This window comes from Hypanus sabinus, chromosome 5, assembly GCF_030144855.1.
Source record: "Hypanus sabinus isolate sHypSab1 chromosome 5, sHypSab1.hap1, whole genome shotgun sequence".
Lineage (NCBI taxonomy): Eukaryota > Metazoa > Chordata > Chondrichthyes > Myliobatiformes > Dasyatidae > Hypanus > Hypanus sabinus.
Genome location: NC_082710.1, coordinates 33801625 through 33817134, shown reverse-complemented (window position 1 = coordinate 33817134; position 15510 = coordinate 33801625). Strand labels below are relative to the sequence as shown.

General features: G+C 44.1%; 1 protein-coding gene across 1 annotated transcript in view; it reads right to left on the bottom strand.

The window, feature by feature from the left end:
- LOC132393872 (transmembrane channel-like protein 2-A) overlaps positions 1 to 15510 on the bottom strand; it is a 65462-nt gene that overhangs the window by 33798 nt on the left and 16154 nt on the right. Inside the window, exons 2-7 of the mRNA XM_059969266.1 lie at positions 14649 to 14708; positions 9241 to 9712; positions 5405 to 5551; positions 5096 to 5186; positions 4078 to 4159; positions 1086 to 1192 (exon numbers count right to left, since the gene is read on the bottom strand). Coding sequence (XP_059825249.1) covers positions 1086 to 1192; positions 4078 to 4159; positions 5096 to 5186; positions 5405 to 5551; positions 9241 to 9712; positions 14649 to 14708 — 959 coding nt within the window. The remainder of the gene's footprint in view (positions 1 to 1085; positions 1193 to 4077; positions 4160 to 5095; positions 5187 to 5404; positions 5552 to 9240; positions 9713 to 14648; positions 14709 to 15510) is intronic.

Sequence of the window (15510 nt, the reverse complement as noted above, 5' to 3'; positions counted from 1 at the left end):
TTTTCTAGCACTTTTTTTAAAAACAGTTCTTCCCTTCACTGCACACTGTTTTGTCTTCACTAGTACTCTTTCACATGAACTTCCCATAACATCTATAGGGAGTAAATTGGACGGCCTCAAAACACAGACACTGGGTCCAATGGTAAATGATTAAATGATGCCTATTGTTTCCACTGTCAGTCATACTGCATAGAATTGTGCAGTGCAGAAGCAGGCCTGTTAGCCCACCCATCCATGCCATTTAGACCTACTATACAATCCTATTTGCTTGCATCTGTCTATATTGTATCTGATTCTTCCACCTCATTAGGCAACTAGTTTCAGATATCAATCACACTTTGTGCAAAAATTTTCCCTTCACATCTCCATTGAAGCAACTTCCTCTCACCTTCAAATTATGCTGTCTTGTTTTTAATAACCTGACCACCTGAAAAAGATTCTGACTGTCTACCCTATCTACTGTATGACTGTCATAAACTTCTTTTTGGCTGCTTCTCAGCCTCCTTTGGTTCAGGGAAAACAACCCCATTTTATCTAATCTCTCTCTACACCTAAAGTAGTCTAATCCAGGCAACATCCTGGTGAATCTCCTCTCCAGGAGATATGGTTGCACATCTCTGGTACAACCTTGTCTCTTCTGGAGTGCAATAGCCAGAACCACACACAATACTCCAAGTGCAATCTAATCAACTCTTACGTTATCATCTTGCCCCAGTGCCCCTCCTTCTTCGCTTTCCTCTCTGGTGTACTCTCCTCTTCTATCAGACACCTTTCTCTCCAGCCCTTTACCTTTCCAACCAACCTGGCCTCACTTGTCAAATTCTAGCTAGCCTCCTTCTCATCCCCCACCTACATATTTTGTCATCTTCCATTTCCAGTCCTGAAGAAAGGTGTCGGCCTGAAATATCAACAGTTTGTTCATTTCCATAGATGCTGCATGACCTGCTGAGTTCCTCCAGTATACTGTGTGCGTCTTTGGATTTCCAGTATCTGCAGGCTTTCGCATGTGTAAAAGATGAATTTATTTTAATTGCATACAATTTTATAAACTTAAGGAGAAGTATAGTTGAAAACCCAAAACCCACCTCTGGAATAACAACCAGTCCAAATGTTAAACCAAAAAGAACCAAGTTGATCCCATAGAGCCAACGTAAGAAAATAAAGTATGAAGCTACCGAAGAACCAAAATGACCTGTGACAAAGGAAAAGACTTTATGAGTCCTGTGGCATTTCGATTTACTTTCCAAAAACTTATTATTTTTCCACGTATACAATAGTTTTAACATAATAAAATGTTTCATGCTATTTCACAATTAAATCAAGGGGAGTCAATAGGCACCGCAAGAGAAATGAACTAGAGAGGAGAGCAAAAACATGGTCAAAGAAATAGTTTTAGAAGGTCATCTGAGATCTACTGAATACTGAGTGCTGAGTTCAAGAGTGACAGGGATACAGTCTGACTCTCCCAGTGATCACATCATTACCACCAAGTCAGTGGTAAGAAACATTAATTACACCAGGAGTTAAAATATCCCTTAACCAGAATGTTCATCACCCAATTTGGTCACTGCATCCTAGATCTTAAGTCCAAGTCATAACTGTAGTGTGTTACAATGCACATGGCAGGTTCTCAGTCATGGCTCGGACATTTAGATTCAGTTTTCATCAGTTTGCTTAGGGGACGGATGGTCTCAATGTACAATAAGATTTCCCTCATCAATGTCAAAGCAGTTTCTCAGTGGCACGTCAGGATACAATTACAAGGATGCAGATCCAAGTAAATATAATATAATGATGAAAATGAAACTCAGTGCTTTGTAGATGTTAGTATAAAACGGGCATCATTACAGAAAAAATAGGCAATAAAAACTCAGTGTGTTTAACACATATCTGACCTAAATACACCTATAGTGCACCATTTTCTAAACTTTTCTCAACAAAACCACTAAAAATGTTGCAGATATATAAGTAGAAAGATAATTTTCCATACTCTTATATTCATATATAGTCATCGTGTCCTAATGTTTATTTGGAACATCAAACTTTTATTGGTAGAAATAGAACCATAATAAATGGTTCAATTGGGAGAAGAAAACAAAACACTGCAAGAACTCAGTAAGAGAAGCAGGATTTGCATCAAGAAAGAAATGGTTTATGTTTCAGAGGTTTAAACATTAGAAGGAATCACTTGAATCATTGGTATTTTGTATATATATTCCAGAATCACTGAAATCTCTCCACTGTCCAGTTGCTCCAACTGGAGATGGGCAGTGTTGTTAGTTACACAATGACCTGCTCCTTCTCATGAGATTGAACAGGACAATAAGAACAGAATTTTGCACAAGGGATGCACGTGTGTTGCTGTGGAATTGAAGGGTGTGCAGATATTAGTGGTGAGGCAAATTAGGATGCAGACACGTCTGGAGATCTAAGGAGTAGGTCTTTTCACAGAGAGAGGATAATATTTACAGTATGTGCATGAGCTGACGGAAGAGGTGGTAGAAACAGATACAGTTACAATATTTGAAAGGTACTTGGATAGGAAGTCTGCAGCTATCATAGGTGTATATAGCAGTAATGTGGACAGTACTCTGTTGGCATAAACAAGGTGGTTCAAAAGGTCCAATTTCTGTGCTTTGTGATTCTATGATTCCATGATACACTCTTGGGGCAATTATCAACCTGCATGTCTTTGGGATGTGAAAGGGAATCAAAGTGTTCTTGCAGCCTCAGGGAAAATGTGCAAACTCCACAAAGACAGCACCCAATATCAGGATTGATTCCAGTTTATTGGAGCTTGAAACAGTGTTCTACCAGCTAAATCCAACTCTTAACATAAATAATTTAAACTAATTTTAGTTAAGAAAGTTGGTTGAATTGTTGTGACCAGTTTTGGCCCCCATGTCTAAGAAGGGATGTGCTGGCATTGGAGGGAGTCCAACGGATGTTTATGAGAATGAAATGGTTAACCCATGAGGAGCCTGTGTTGGTGATTCTGGGCATCTACTCACTGGAAAGAAAGGGGATCTCATTGGAACCTATCAGATACTGGAAGTCCTGGATTGATTGGATGTGGTTCCAAATGGGGGGAAAATTCTAGGACTAGGGTGCATAACCTTGGGGTAGCTGATGTCCTGTAAAACAGATTTATTTTAGCCAGATTGTGGTGAATCTGTGAAATCCATTGCTAAAACTGGTTGTGGAGGCTATGAAGACACTGGGTATACTTAAAGCAGAAGTTAATAGGATTAGTAATGGTGTCAAGCACTACAAAAAGGCAGGAGAATGGAGTTGAAAGAGAAAATAAGTCAGCCGTGAGTGACTAGCAGAGCAAACTTGATGGACTGAATAGTCCAATGCTTCTTCTACAGTATGTCCTATGGTATTATGGTCTTAAATTGTGTTATCCAAATTTATAAATATATTTTATCTGATTACTTAAGTCGATTTCAACTGCATTGCAATGTCTCTGAATATCAAGGACATTACTGAACTGCTACCACAACCTATAGACTCGCTTTCAAGGACTTGTTATCTCATGTTCTCAATATTAATTGTTTATTTATTTATCATTATTATTATTACTTTTTTTCTTTCTTTTTGCATTTGCACAGTTTATTGTCATTTGCACACTTATTGAATTCCCAAGTTGGTGCAGTCTTTCATTGACTTTATTATGGTTATTGGATATATTAAGTATGTCCACAAGAAAATAAATCACAGGGTTGTATTTAGTATCATATATGTATTTTGATAATAAATTTACTATGAAATTTGAATATTTAAGACACTTGTGAAAGCAAAATGAGTCATGAGGGCACACTGTGAAAGGGCCTCGACATCCACCACCCAAGGCCTAGTCACCACCCGAGGCCTAGTCACCACCTACACTTTAGGGAATAGTTGTGGTAGCAAGGCTTCCAACTATAGTGGATCAACAGAGCCACAAATCATTAGTGTTGAGCCAGAGATTGTACAGGGACAAATATGAGAGGCAGTTCTGGTCAAGTTCAATACAACCAATTATTGAAACATGATGTTCAACGACAATATATTTATTTAACTAAGTGAACTTACTCTCAATTTCTTTTATTTTCATCTCCCATGGTATGCATGAAGTCTTAAAATTTTCAAAGTCCCTTTTAAATTTGATCCATTTCTGAAATGTTCAAAATCGTATAAATATGAACTTCGAAGTTTGAAATATCCCTGAAGAGTCACATCCTGTAACAATGCCCTGAATAACTTGATTAAGGACATGGTCCTTACAATATTCACTTCAATCTTCCTCCCTTCATCCAGCAAAAGAAATTTAAATGTTTACTATAAAGTGCATTCAGCCAATAGTGCCTCAAGCAAAGGATCTTGAGGCCCCATTCTCAGAATGAAAAAAATAGCAGAATTAAAATTACAGAATTAGAGCTTGAATAGTAAAAGAAAATGTTCAGTAAATGGGGAGCTGTTCACTGTACCAATCATTGTTTTGATTGAGAACTGCTACAAAATTCTGTCATATACACATGTCAAAGAATATCATGCACTCCAGTACAGCTTTATTGTGAAGGAATCAGTTTTGCACTTCTGTGATACAGAAATTACACCTTCAGTTAACTAAGTTGCAATTTAGCACCGAAATTATTATTTCTAGTCTGCATACTCAAAGAGATTTTACACTCTGCAATAAAATATACAAAAGCCTCCAACAATTTCCTTCATCGTAACTGCCACTACTTCATGCCATTGTTTCCTTCTTCGAAAGGTTTTCCTCGAGTTGTGAGGTACTATGAGTTTGGTGGCTGGGAAATGTTCCTGACACCTTTAAGGAATGACATAATTATACAAAGTTTCTACTTTGAGCCACAAAGTACTGATTTCATTCTATCATTTTGTTGACAGAAGCACAGACCATTCGTATGAGAAGAAATGTGAACATTTAACCTCCTTTAGGAGATAGCAGCAGCCATTGCAAGCTCTCTCAGTCCATAGGTACAGAGCATAGCTATCAGGTATGCTACTGGTTGTTATCAATGCCTAAATTTTATAACAACAATATAAAAAGATACTGTCTGAAGTAAGATGGAAGTCAGATACTAACCTTCATCATCATCACTTTGTAGGCATAAAACTTTCTACCTTTCCCCTTACCCAGAGCGCCTTCATATTTCTCTACAAATGCTTGAGATTCTCTGATAAACACAAATCAAAACTGATTAGTTAAGTCGTACCACTGAGAGGTCATTTTATATGTCCAAAAGAGTGAGATTTTTCAGTGCTTGAAATCTGTTGAAGTGACCCTGACTAATAAACATGATATAAATTGTTGGCTATCAAATTCTGTAAAACATCAATTTAAATACAAGATTTATAATATTTAATTATTACGCATAAGCTGCAAATCTATTACTTCAACATTGTAAGTTTTCTTTCCATGCGCCAGGCTTTGTTCCGTATAGTTGCTATTAGTTTCTTTTTCTCTTCCACTTCTTCCAAAACCTTAGCAAGCTCTCCCTCTGACAGAGAATCTTCACTGTCTGATGAATCTGATGATGAGCTGCAACAAAACAGAAGTAAAATTGCCAGGGATGGAAACAGCTCGGGCCCTGGAGGTCACTCTGGGAATTTTCTATTTTGTTACTTGAGCATGAAGAATTGCAGGGTGGATTGAAAGGAGCAATATACATTGACAAGCTTGAATGAATAGGTGTATAATCTGAAGAGAATGAACATAAATTTTATGTATATTACTGTCTGAATAACAATGCTTCAAGTTTAATTGGCATTCAAAAAGAAATGCGCACTGATTTGAGTATAAAGCTTGCAGAAACACTTGGGAGGATTCTCTATAGTAAGACCCTGTGTGATAAGGACTCTACACCAGAAGGACCATCATGTAGAGTATCCAGTTCTTTTTCTGCTGTCAAAATAAGGGGAAAAAATACATTCAGCAGATGTCCTTAAACAATTCCAAAGCTATGGAGTCTGACACTGAGAACCCAATCAGGTAGGTGTTAAGGATCCTGCCTGAACACGGGATCGAAGGGCCTCTGCTGGTAGCTCTTTAATTTCTGCTTTCTTTCTCCAGGCCATGTGGGCTTTGGCCCAGCCCCTTTCCTTTTTGGACTTTCTCCAATTACCTACTTGTCTCCTCACCGGCACCCACCTGTTTCTATTTTCACTCATCACCCTGTCCATTTCAACCCTGCCTTGACTCACATTCTCTACCAGTTTGTCCCAGCTTTGACTTGTGTTGTTCTAGCCTGTCATTGTGACTGCTGCCAACCGACTTTGCCAGATTCTGTGTTTTTGGATTTCTGCCTGTGCGCTCCGGATCCTCTGCCCTCGCCGGACTGCCTTTCCTGGGTAAGACCTCTGCCTGCCATTTTGGATTTGTGCCTGCCTCCTGTTTTTTTTTGAAAGACTGTTGCCTTTGTGCTCCCTAATAAATACTGGTAAAAGAGCTTTCATTGGCCTGCACTTGAGTCCCACCGTAACCCGACAGAACAAACTGGCAGAGAAAGTGAGTCAAGGCAGGGTTGAAATGGACAGGGTGATGAGTGAAAATAGAAGCAGGTGGGTGCCGGTGAGGAGACAAGTAGGTAATTGGCGAAAGTCCAAAAAGGAAAGGGGCTGGGCCAAAACCCACATGGCCAGGTGAAAGAAAGCAGAAATTAAACAGCTACCAGCAGAGGCCCTTCGATCCCGTGGTCAGGCCGGATCCTTAACAGGATGTCCTTCCATCATTAAGGTTCCTGCTCATCACTGACACTCTCCATCAAGGCTTGCACCACTCTCAGCCCACACAGGTTGTTACCCTTATCCAACCTTCAACCCACATTCCAATCACCCCTACTGATCTTCAGATTAATCACCCCTCATTACTGATCTCCTGATCAGTCACATCCAGTCTCATTGACCTGCTACCCAACCCCAATCCCCATACTGATAGAACATGGAATTGAAAGGATTTGGAATAAGTGAGGCCTATTCCAAAACATGCAAAAACTTATGCCTTGAATAAAATCCATGTGGTGCCGGAGGACACCACAGTTTACAATACCTTTACAAGTGTCACTCAATTTCAACATTTAGCCCAACTACAAATAAAAATGTAATGAATTTCTATGAAAATAGAGAGCAGTTATTATTCTGCTTTGTACCCTTCATATAGCCATGCCTCAGAATACACCAGTGTAATATAAAAATTGACATGTACAGAATTGCCCAAAAAATTACCAGCTATGCAAAAAATTGCTTCACTCATTTTGAAAATGAGTGATGCCAACATTACTGACCACTGTAGCCAATCATTTTTAAATCTCATTATAACTACATAAATCTGAGGAGGAACTAAAAGTTGACACAGCAGCATTTAAAGACTAGGAAGTGGACTTCAACCAATTTTATTCCTCAGACAATGTGACACGAATTGAGTTGTCATGGCATCATGGAGAAAGGAAATTGCCACTGAATGATGGAGACATTTTAAAAGACACTTTGCTTGTTTGACTGCATTTTGCGATGTCCTGGCATTGTGAGTAAGGCTGGGTTAAAGTGGGGCCAGCGGACAACTGCGGCTTCCTGCACAGTTCACAACAGTTCAGTTTACTTCTTTCAAATATGATTCTACTACTACTAAGCTGCGTGCAATTGGAACCTGTGAGTTACGTTTTGATATTTGGACTAATTGAGTGATCTGGCACTTCACTACACCGAGGGAATTCAGTGAGTTTGGAGCAATGTGTGCGGCTTGGAGGCTCCCTGCAAGCCTGGAGATGAGAAAAGTTAATGAGGAAGGGAGTGGAAGATTAGCGGGTGTTCAGCACCGTTCCCCTGCGTTTGACTGGTCTTCCTTTCCCTTTTGCTAGCTGCTGCCAGAGGAAAGTGCAGGAGCCCTAGGTTCCATGCTGCAAAGATTGATCGCCGAGGCTGGGGCACTGAGGTTCATGGTGTGTGTATTTTTGGATTTTGGTTACTCTCCTTGCTGTTTTTGAGCGGTTTGATTGGGCGATCGATATGGATCGGGGCGCTTCAGCGAAGAATGACTCCGTGCGCAGCCACAGTGGGCTGAGCTGAACTAAATTGAAAACTACTGGACTTGGTGATTGATATTCTATGTGTGGCTCGCTTGCTTTTTGCCATTTGTGCAATTTGTTCATTTTTCTTGTGTTGGGTGTTTGATGTTTTCTTGTCTGAGTTCTGTGGTGTTCCTTTGCTTCATGGCTGCCTGCAGGAGGATGAATCTCCATTGTATTCTGTATTCATACTTTGATAATAAATGTACTTTGAATCTTGAATCTTTGAAACTATCTTTCTTTCCAATACTGAGCACCCTTAAGATTTGGCTACTTAAATAGCTTGCTTACCTTGTACAGCTCATTGATTGCTGCCACCTACACTACACCACATTTAGTAAATTAATTAAAAAAGTATATTGCACATGTTCTATATTAGGAGTCAGAGTAGAAAATGATTGGAACTCACAATAACATTTTCAGCATTTCAAAATGAAATTAAAATGCTTAAGGACATGTTTCTTAGTCAGTGCCAGTAGGAAGTCCACATCCAAAACACCAGTCTCAGACAGATTGCCAGTTTTAACTACTTTTTTGCAATACGCTTCAAATATGTACTCCTTTATTGATTAAGCAGTGTATGTAAGTTATCCAGATTCCCTTTTCACTTTCTAACTGCAAAAACATAAATGTCTTTGTAAGTGTTTTAAGTTGTAGAAGAGAAGAAAGTGAACAGGGATTAAGCTTTTTGTAGTTTCTTATGTTGGGAATATTAGATTTTGTTCATTGATTATTTTCTGTAACCATATGTCAAAACACAAAATAGGTCTACTGGTTTTCTTCAGCTCTGTTTCCTTATTCATGCATAAAATATACTATGGTTAATTTTCTTTAAATTATATTTTTCATTCATATTTCATGCTTTGTGAAATGGGATAATTCCGAATATAAATTTTGCTTTGTAAAGGTGCAGGTCAATAGGACTAGGCAGTTTAAATGGTTCAGTATGGACTAGATGGGCCAAAGGGGCTGCTTCTGTACTGTAGTTTTCTATGACTTTATGACCCTAAGTGTATAGAAACAAAGTTTGCATGGTAGCAAATGTTAGAAAATAGTGCACTCCTAATCATCTCTACTCCTTACAACCAAGATTTTCTTCATAAGAGAATTGTCGCATCTATTGCAATACATGGGCAACATCCACATACAGTAAACAAATGCCAAGTACCTGGAGCTTTTGCCTTTCTTTCTTCCATTGCTCTTTTCACCCTTCTTGTCACCATTTTTATTTCTTTGTTTTGCCTTATTATCTTCATCTTTCTGCTTCTTGTTCACATTGTTGCTGTTATTGTTGCGGGCTGGGTTCCTTTTAGCTTTTGTACTTCTTCCTTCTAGTTCATTGTCATCATCACTTTCCTCTGTTCTATTATTCTTTTTGTTTCTTGCTTTTATCCTTGAATTCTTAACTGCCCTGTTCTTTCTTTCCTCTTCCTCTTCATCATCATCTTCTTCACTTTCGTAGTCTCTATTCTTGTTTTTCTGTTTACTTCTGCTCTGAACTGGGAGTCTCCTATTATTCCTTGGTTTAGGTTTGGTAGGTTCTTCTGAACTATCTTCTTCATCCTCAGATACTTTGCGCAGGTTTCTGTTATTCTGTTGCTTTCCCTTCTTCGCGGGTTGTCTCTCATCATCCTCTTCTTCTGCATCAATAGAAAAATGGCATTTTAAAAAGGAGATTTAGGAATTTCTGACATGATTCAGTTGTCAAGTAAGACAGTCACGGATTGGTTGAGTTAATTAATTTTAGTAAAGGTTCCATAAATGGTGTCAGCATTTCTGGAATGGAGAATAGTAAATCGGCAATGTTCACTTTAATGACTGGGAACAGTCGACGCTTGTTTGAACTTACATATAAGCAATTCTTAGGGAAAGGCAGATACAGACTTCAGTGCCATATATCTCATGGAACAGCAATTCACAGTTGTTAGTTTCTGAGGGCATAAAGGCCTTTGGGCAAGGTGCCCATTAGTCACAAAAACCAAACCTCTGAAAGTGTCTACATTTGCAGAGGACGAGGAAAGATCAGTGAAGGGAGAGTAATGGGGAAAAAAAAGCACATAGCACTGATTTTAGTGTGTTTAATAAAAAAAACTAACTTTTATTCTACACAGCCATTCAGGTAAATTTGATTTGAGGTCATTGCTTCTCATTAATTGTTCTGGGTGCTGAACTTCAACTGAAATGTGTAATGAGTTAAAATAGCTTCCTGCTGAGACAATAGACATCTAGCTATAAATTATGTTGTAATTCATTTCAAAAATAAATAATATTCACCTGTACTGTACTTTTACAACTTCAAATCATCTTAAACCCAATGAAATAGTTCTATTATAACGGTGTGCTACACGCAGCGCTGCAATAACGACACGGAGTCGGTGAGCTGCAGTTACAAAAGAGGTTTATTCAAACTTCGCGGCCTCGCTTTAAAGCCTTCCTGATCCTGTCCCGCACACGGGCTTTTCCCCTTGCTGGTGAAGCTGGCTTGGTGCCCTCTTTGGGACTGGCCTCAATGCTGGTGCGAGCCGCTTTGTGAACCGGTTTGAGTGCGCTGGGAAGTGGGTCGCCACATAACCCCCCCCCCCCCAAGAACAGGCGATACACACCCCAATGTCCACAGTCTGGGTCGGACTCTGTTTGGGAGGTCTGCCTCCGCGCCGCGGTGCTGGAATCTCGACTGGCTGCGCCAAGAACACATGCGCCGGTTTGAGTCGGTCCACTGTGAAAACCTCCTCTTTCCCCCCAATGTCCAGCACGCACATGGACCCATTGTTTCTGATCACCGTAAATGGCCCCTCGTAGGGCCGCTGTAGCGGTGCCTGATGTCCACCCCATCGTACAAAAATGAACTTACAGTTTTGCAGGTCTTTGGGTACGCAGGTCAGGTTCTGCCCATGCTGTGAAGTGGGTATGGGGGCCAGGTTACCGAGCCTCTCGCGTAGTCTGTCCAGGAGTGCTGTGGGTTCTTCCTCTTGCCCCCTTGGGGCTGGTATGAACTCTCCTGGGACGACCAGGGGTGCGCCGTACACCAACTCGGCCGACGAGGTGTGCAGATCCTCTTTGGGCGCCGTGCGGATTCCGAGCAGGACCCAGGGAAGCTCGTCCACCCAGTTAGGCCCTTTGAGGCGGGCCATGAGAGCCGACTTCAGGTGACGGTGGAAACGCTCCACTAGCCCGTTCGACTGTGGGTGGTAGGCAGTTGTGTGGTGCAGCTGTGTCCCCAAAAGGCTGGCCATAGCTGACCACAGGCTGGAGGCGAACTGGGCGCCTCTGTCGGAGGTAATGTGGGCCACTACACCAAAGCAAGATACCCAGGTAGCAATCAGTGCCCAGGCACAAGATTCGGAGGTGGTGTCGGTGAGCGGGACCGCCTCTGGCCATCTTGTGAACCGGTCCACGATAATCAGGAGGTGCCGCGCTCCGCGCGACACTGGCAGGGGCCCACGATATCCACAAGAGTGTGGTCGAAATGCCAGCGGGTGGGGTGGAACTGCTGCGGCAGAGCTTTGGTGTGCCGCTGCACCTTGGCCGTCTGGCAGTGCATGCACGTTCAGGCCCATTCACTGACCTGCTTGCGGAGTCCGTGCCAAACGAACCTGTTGGCCACCATCCGGATGGTTGTCCTGATGGAGGGGTGCGCTAAGTTGTGAATGGGGTTGAAAATGCGCCGCAGCCAGGCTGCCGGGACGACAGGACGGGTTTGGCTGGTGATAACGTCACAGAGTAGGGTCCTCTCACCTGGGCCTACGGGGAGGTCCTGAAGCTGCAAACCGGAGACTGCAGTCCTGTAACTAGGGATCTCCTCGTCTGCCTGCTGCACCCCCGCCAGTGCTTCATAGTCTACCCCTGGGACAGGGCTTGGATGTTAGGGCGGGAGAGGTTGTCCGCCACAACATTGTGTTTTCCCGAGACATGCTGGACATCCGTCGTGTATTCGGAGATGTAGGACAGATGCTGGCGGGACGAGCAGGGGTCAGATGCTTTCGTGAACGCAAAGGTAAGTGGTTTGTGGTCTATGAACGCAGTGAAGGGCCTACCTTCTAAGAAGTACCTGAAATGCAGGATTGACAGGTATAGCGCCCACAGTTCCCGGTCAAAAGCACTGTATTTGAGCTTGGGTGGTTGTCAGTGTTTACTGAAAAACGCCAGGGGTTGCCGGTAACCCTCGGTGTGTTGTTCCAGCACTCCATCGACTGCCATGTTGGATGCGTCCACTGTGAGGGCAGTAGGGACGTCCGTCCTGGGGTGCACTAGCATCGCGGCGTTCGCCAAGGCTTCTTTGGTTTTAATGAAAGTGGCGGCGGACTCCTCGTCTCAGGTAATGTCCTTGCCCTTACCCAACATCAGGGCGAACAGGGGGCACATGATTCAGGCAGCTGAAGGGAGGAAGCGGTGGTAGAAATTCAACATACCCACGAATTCTCAAAGGCCTTTGATTGTGTTGGGTTGGGGAAAATGGCAGACCGCGTCTACATTGGCGGTCAGAGGGGTTGCCCCGTCTTTAGTAATCCTGTGGCCCAGGAAGTCAATGGTGTTGAGCCCGAACTGGCATTTGGCCAGGTTGATTGTCAGGCCATATTCCCTCAGTCGGATGTAGAGTTGACAGAGGTGGGAAAGATGCTCCTGACGACTGCTGCTGGCTATGAGGATGTCGTCCAAATAGATGAAAGCGAAGTCCAAGTCACATCCCACCGCGTCCATTAACCGCTGGGACGTCTGTGCAGCACTCTTCAAGCTGAACGGCATGCAGAGGAACTCGAAAAGGCCGAAAGGGGTGATGAGTGCCGTTTTGGGGACGTTGTCCGGATGCATCAGGATTTGATGGTATCCCCGGATGAGGTCTACCTTGGAGAAGATCCGTGCGCCGTGCAGGTTTGCTGCAAAGTCCTGAATGTGCAGCACAGGGTAGCGGTCCGGTGTTGTAGCCTCAATCAGCCTGGGGTAGTCGCCGCATGGTCTCCAGCCCCCTGTTGCTTTGGGCACCATGTGCATGGGGGAGGCCCATGGGCTGTCGGACCGCCGTATGATCCCCAATTCCTCCATCCTCTTGAACTCCTCCTTCGCCAGCCAGAGCTTGTCCAGGGGAAGCCTTCGAGCACGGGCATGGAGGGGTGGTCCTTGTATCGAGATGTGGTGCTGTACGCCGTGTCTGGGCCTGGCTGCTGTGAACTGCGGTGCCAGAACCAAAGGGAAATCTGCCAGGACTCTGGTGAAGTCGTTGTCGGACAATGTGATGGAGTCTAGGTGTGGGGCTGGCAACTGGGCTTCAGCCAGGGAGAACGTTTGAAAGGTCTCGGCGTGGACCAGTCTCTTCCTGGGCAGGTCAATCAGTAGGCCGTGTCCCACGTGAAATGGCTGGAGCCGAACTGTAGCTGCACCATACGGGTGCCATAGGTCCTTACTGTGCTGCCGTTCGCAGCCCTCAGGGTGGGACCCAGTTCTCTGTTGTGGGTGTCGTAACTCATCGGAGGTAAGACGCTGATCTCGGCTCCGGTGTCGACCAAAAAACGGTGTTCCAACTGCTTGTCCCAGACATACAGGAGGCTATCCCAATGGCCAGCCACCATAGCCATCAGCGGCGGGTGGCCCTGGTGTTTCCCGAGAACTTGCAGGGCGAGCTTCTGCACCCCACCGCTGGTGGTAGAAGCACCATTGCTCGTTGGTCTCCTCACTCCTGCCTCTGGGGTTAGCGAGCTCTGTGGCCGGGCCGGGTCTGGTTTGCTGCTGGGAGCATGGCCTGGTGATCTGTGCAACAGACGCCCCACTCTCCTTCTTGGCTTTCCATAGCACGTCCGCCCGGGCCGCCACCTTCCGGGGGTCGCTGAAATCCGCGTCGGACAGCAGCAGGGGTATGTCCTTGGGCAGCTCCTCCAGGAATGCCTGCTCAGACATGAGGCAGGGCTTGTGACCTCCGGCCAGGGAGAGCATCTCATTCATCAAAGCCGACGGTGGCCTGTCCCCCAAATCTTCCAGGTGCAGTAAGCGGGCAGCTCGCTCGCACCATGAGAGTCCGAAAGTCCTTATGAGCAAGGCCTTGAATTCTGTGTATTTGCCGTCTGCTGGGGGCGACTGTATGAACTCCTCAACCTGGGCGGCCGTCTCCTGGTCGAGGGAGCTCACCACGTAGTAGTAACGTGTGGCATCCAAGGTTATCTGCTGAATGTGGAATTGGGCTTCTGCTTGCTGGAACCATAGGTGAGGTCGCAGCGTCCAGAAGCTTGGCAGTTTTAACAAAACTGCATGAACAGATGCGGCGTCATTCATCACCGGTCCAAATATCGTCTGGGCCATCGGGGTCACCAATTGTAGCGGTGTGCTACATGCAGCGCTGCAGTAACGACACTGAGTTATTCTAGACTAGGATTTCAACAAACACACTCCTGCCCAAAGGATAAGTGCTCTCACATTGAATAAAAGATGACACCCTTACCTCTCATGTTGCAGAGATTCTACAGTTTAATCTATTGACAAAGGTATTTTGCAGTACATTGTTGTGCATATTTATTTCAACATTTGTTTTGAGAATGGCAGATGTGGATGTGCTCTAATAAGAATTCTGAAAATTAATAATTTTCTTACCATCATCATCATCATCATCATCATCATCTTCATCTGTCTCATGGTCTATCTGAATTCCAACTGCAAGTGAAAATGCAATTTAACTTATTAGGCCAAAAACTTCACAGATGAAACTTTGAATGAGGTAGTCACAGCGTATAGGCTGCAGATAGAAGAGGGGTTAGCACCAATAAAAGTAAGGGGAATATGCAGTCAGTGCAGAATTCCCCTCAGCAACAAGTATAGCTCCTTGGATACTGCTGGGAGGGGAATGAGCCCTCGGGGCACATCAGCAACCAGATCAGCGGCACTGCGGCTGACCCTGAAGCTCAGCTGGCAAGCGTAAAGTCAGGCAGGATACTCAATCAGAGACTCAATGGTTAGGGAGATGGACAGGAAATCCTGTAGCCATGAAAGAGACACCAGGATGATGTGTTGCCTCCCTGGTTTTAGTGCCCTGGGTATTTCAAGGGGGAAGGTGAACAGCCAGAAGTAATAGTGCACATTGGCACCAATGACAAAGGTGGAAAGGGGGAAGAAGTTAGGCGTAGTAGGTATGAGAGTTTAGGGAAGAGGCTAATGAGCAGGATCTCCAAGGTAGTAACCTCTGGATTGCTCCCTGGTGTCACATGCGAATCAGGGCAGAAACAGGACAATAGTACAGATGAATGAGTGGCTGAGGAACCTGTGCAGGATACAGGGATTCAGGTCCTTGGATCATTGGAGCATCTGCTGCTGCAGGGGTGACCTATAAAATAGGGATGGGTCACACCTAAACTGGAGGGGAACCAATATCCTGGCCAGGAGGTTCACTAGTGCTACCAGGGTGGGTTAATGTAGTATGGTGGGGAGGGCGTTGGGAACCACAGCACCAGGTCAGAAA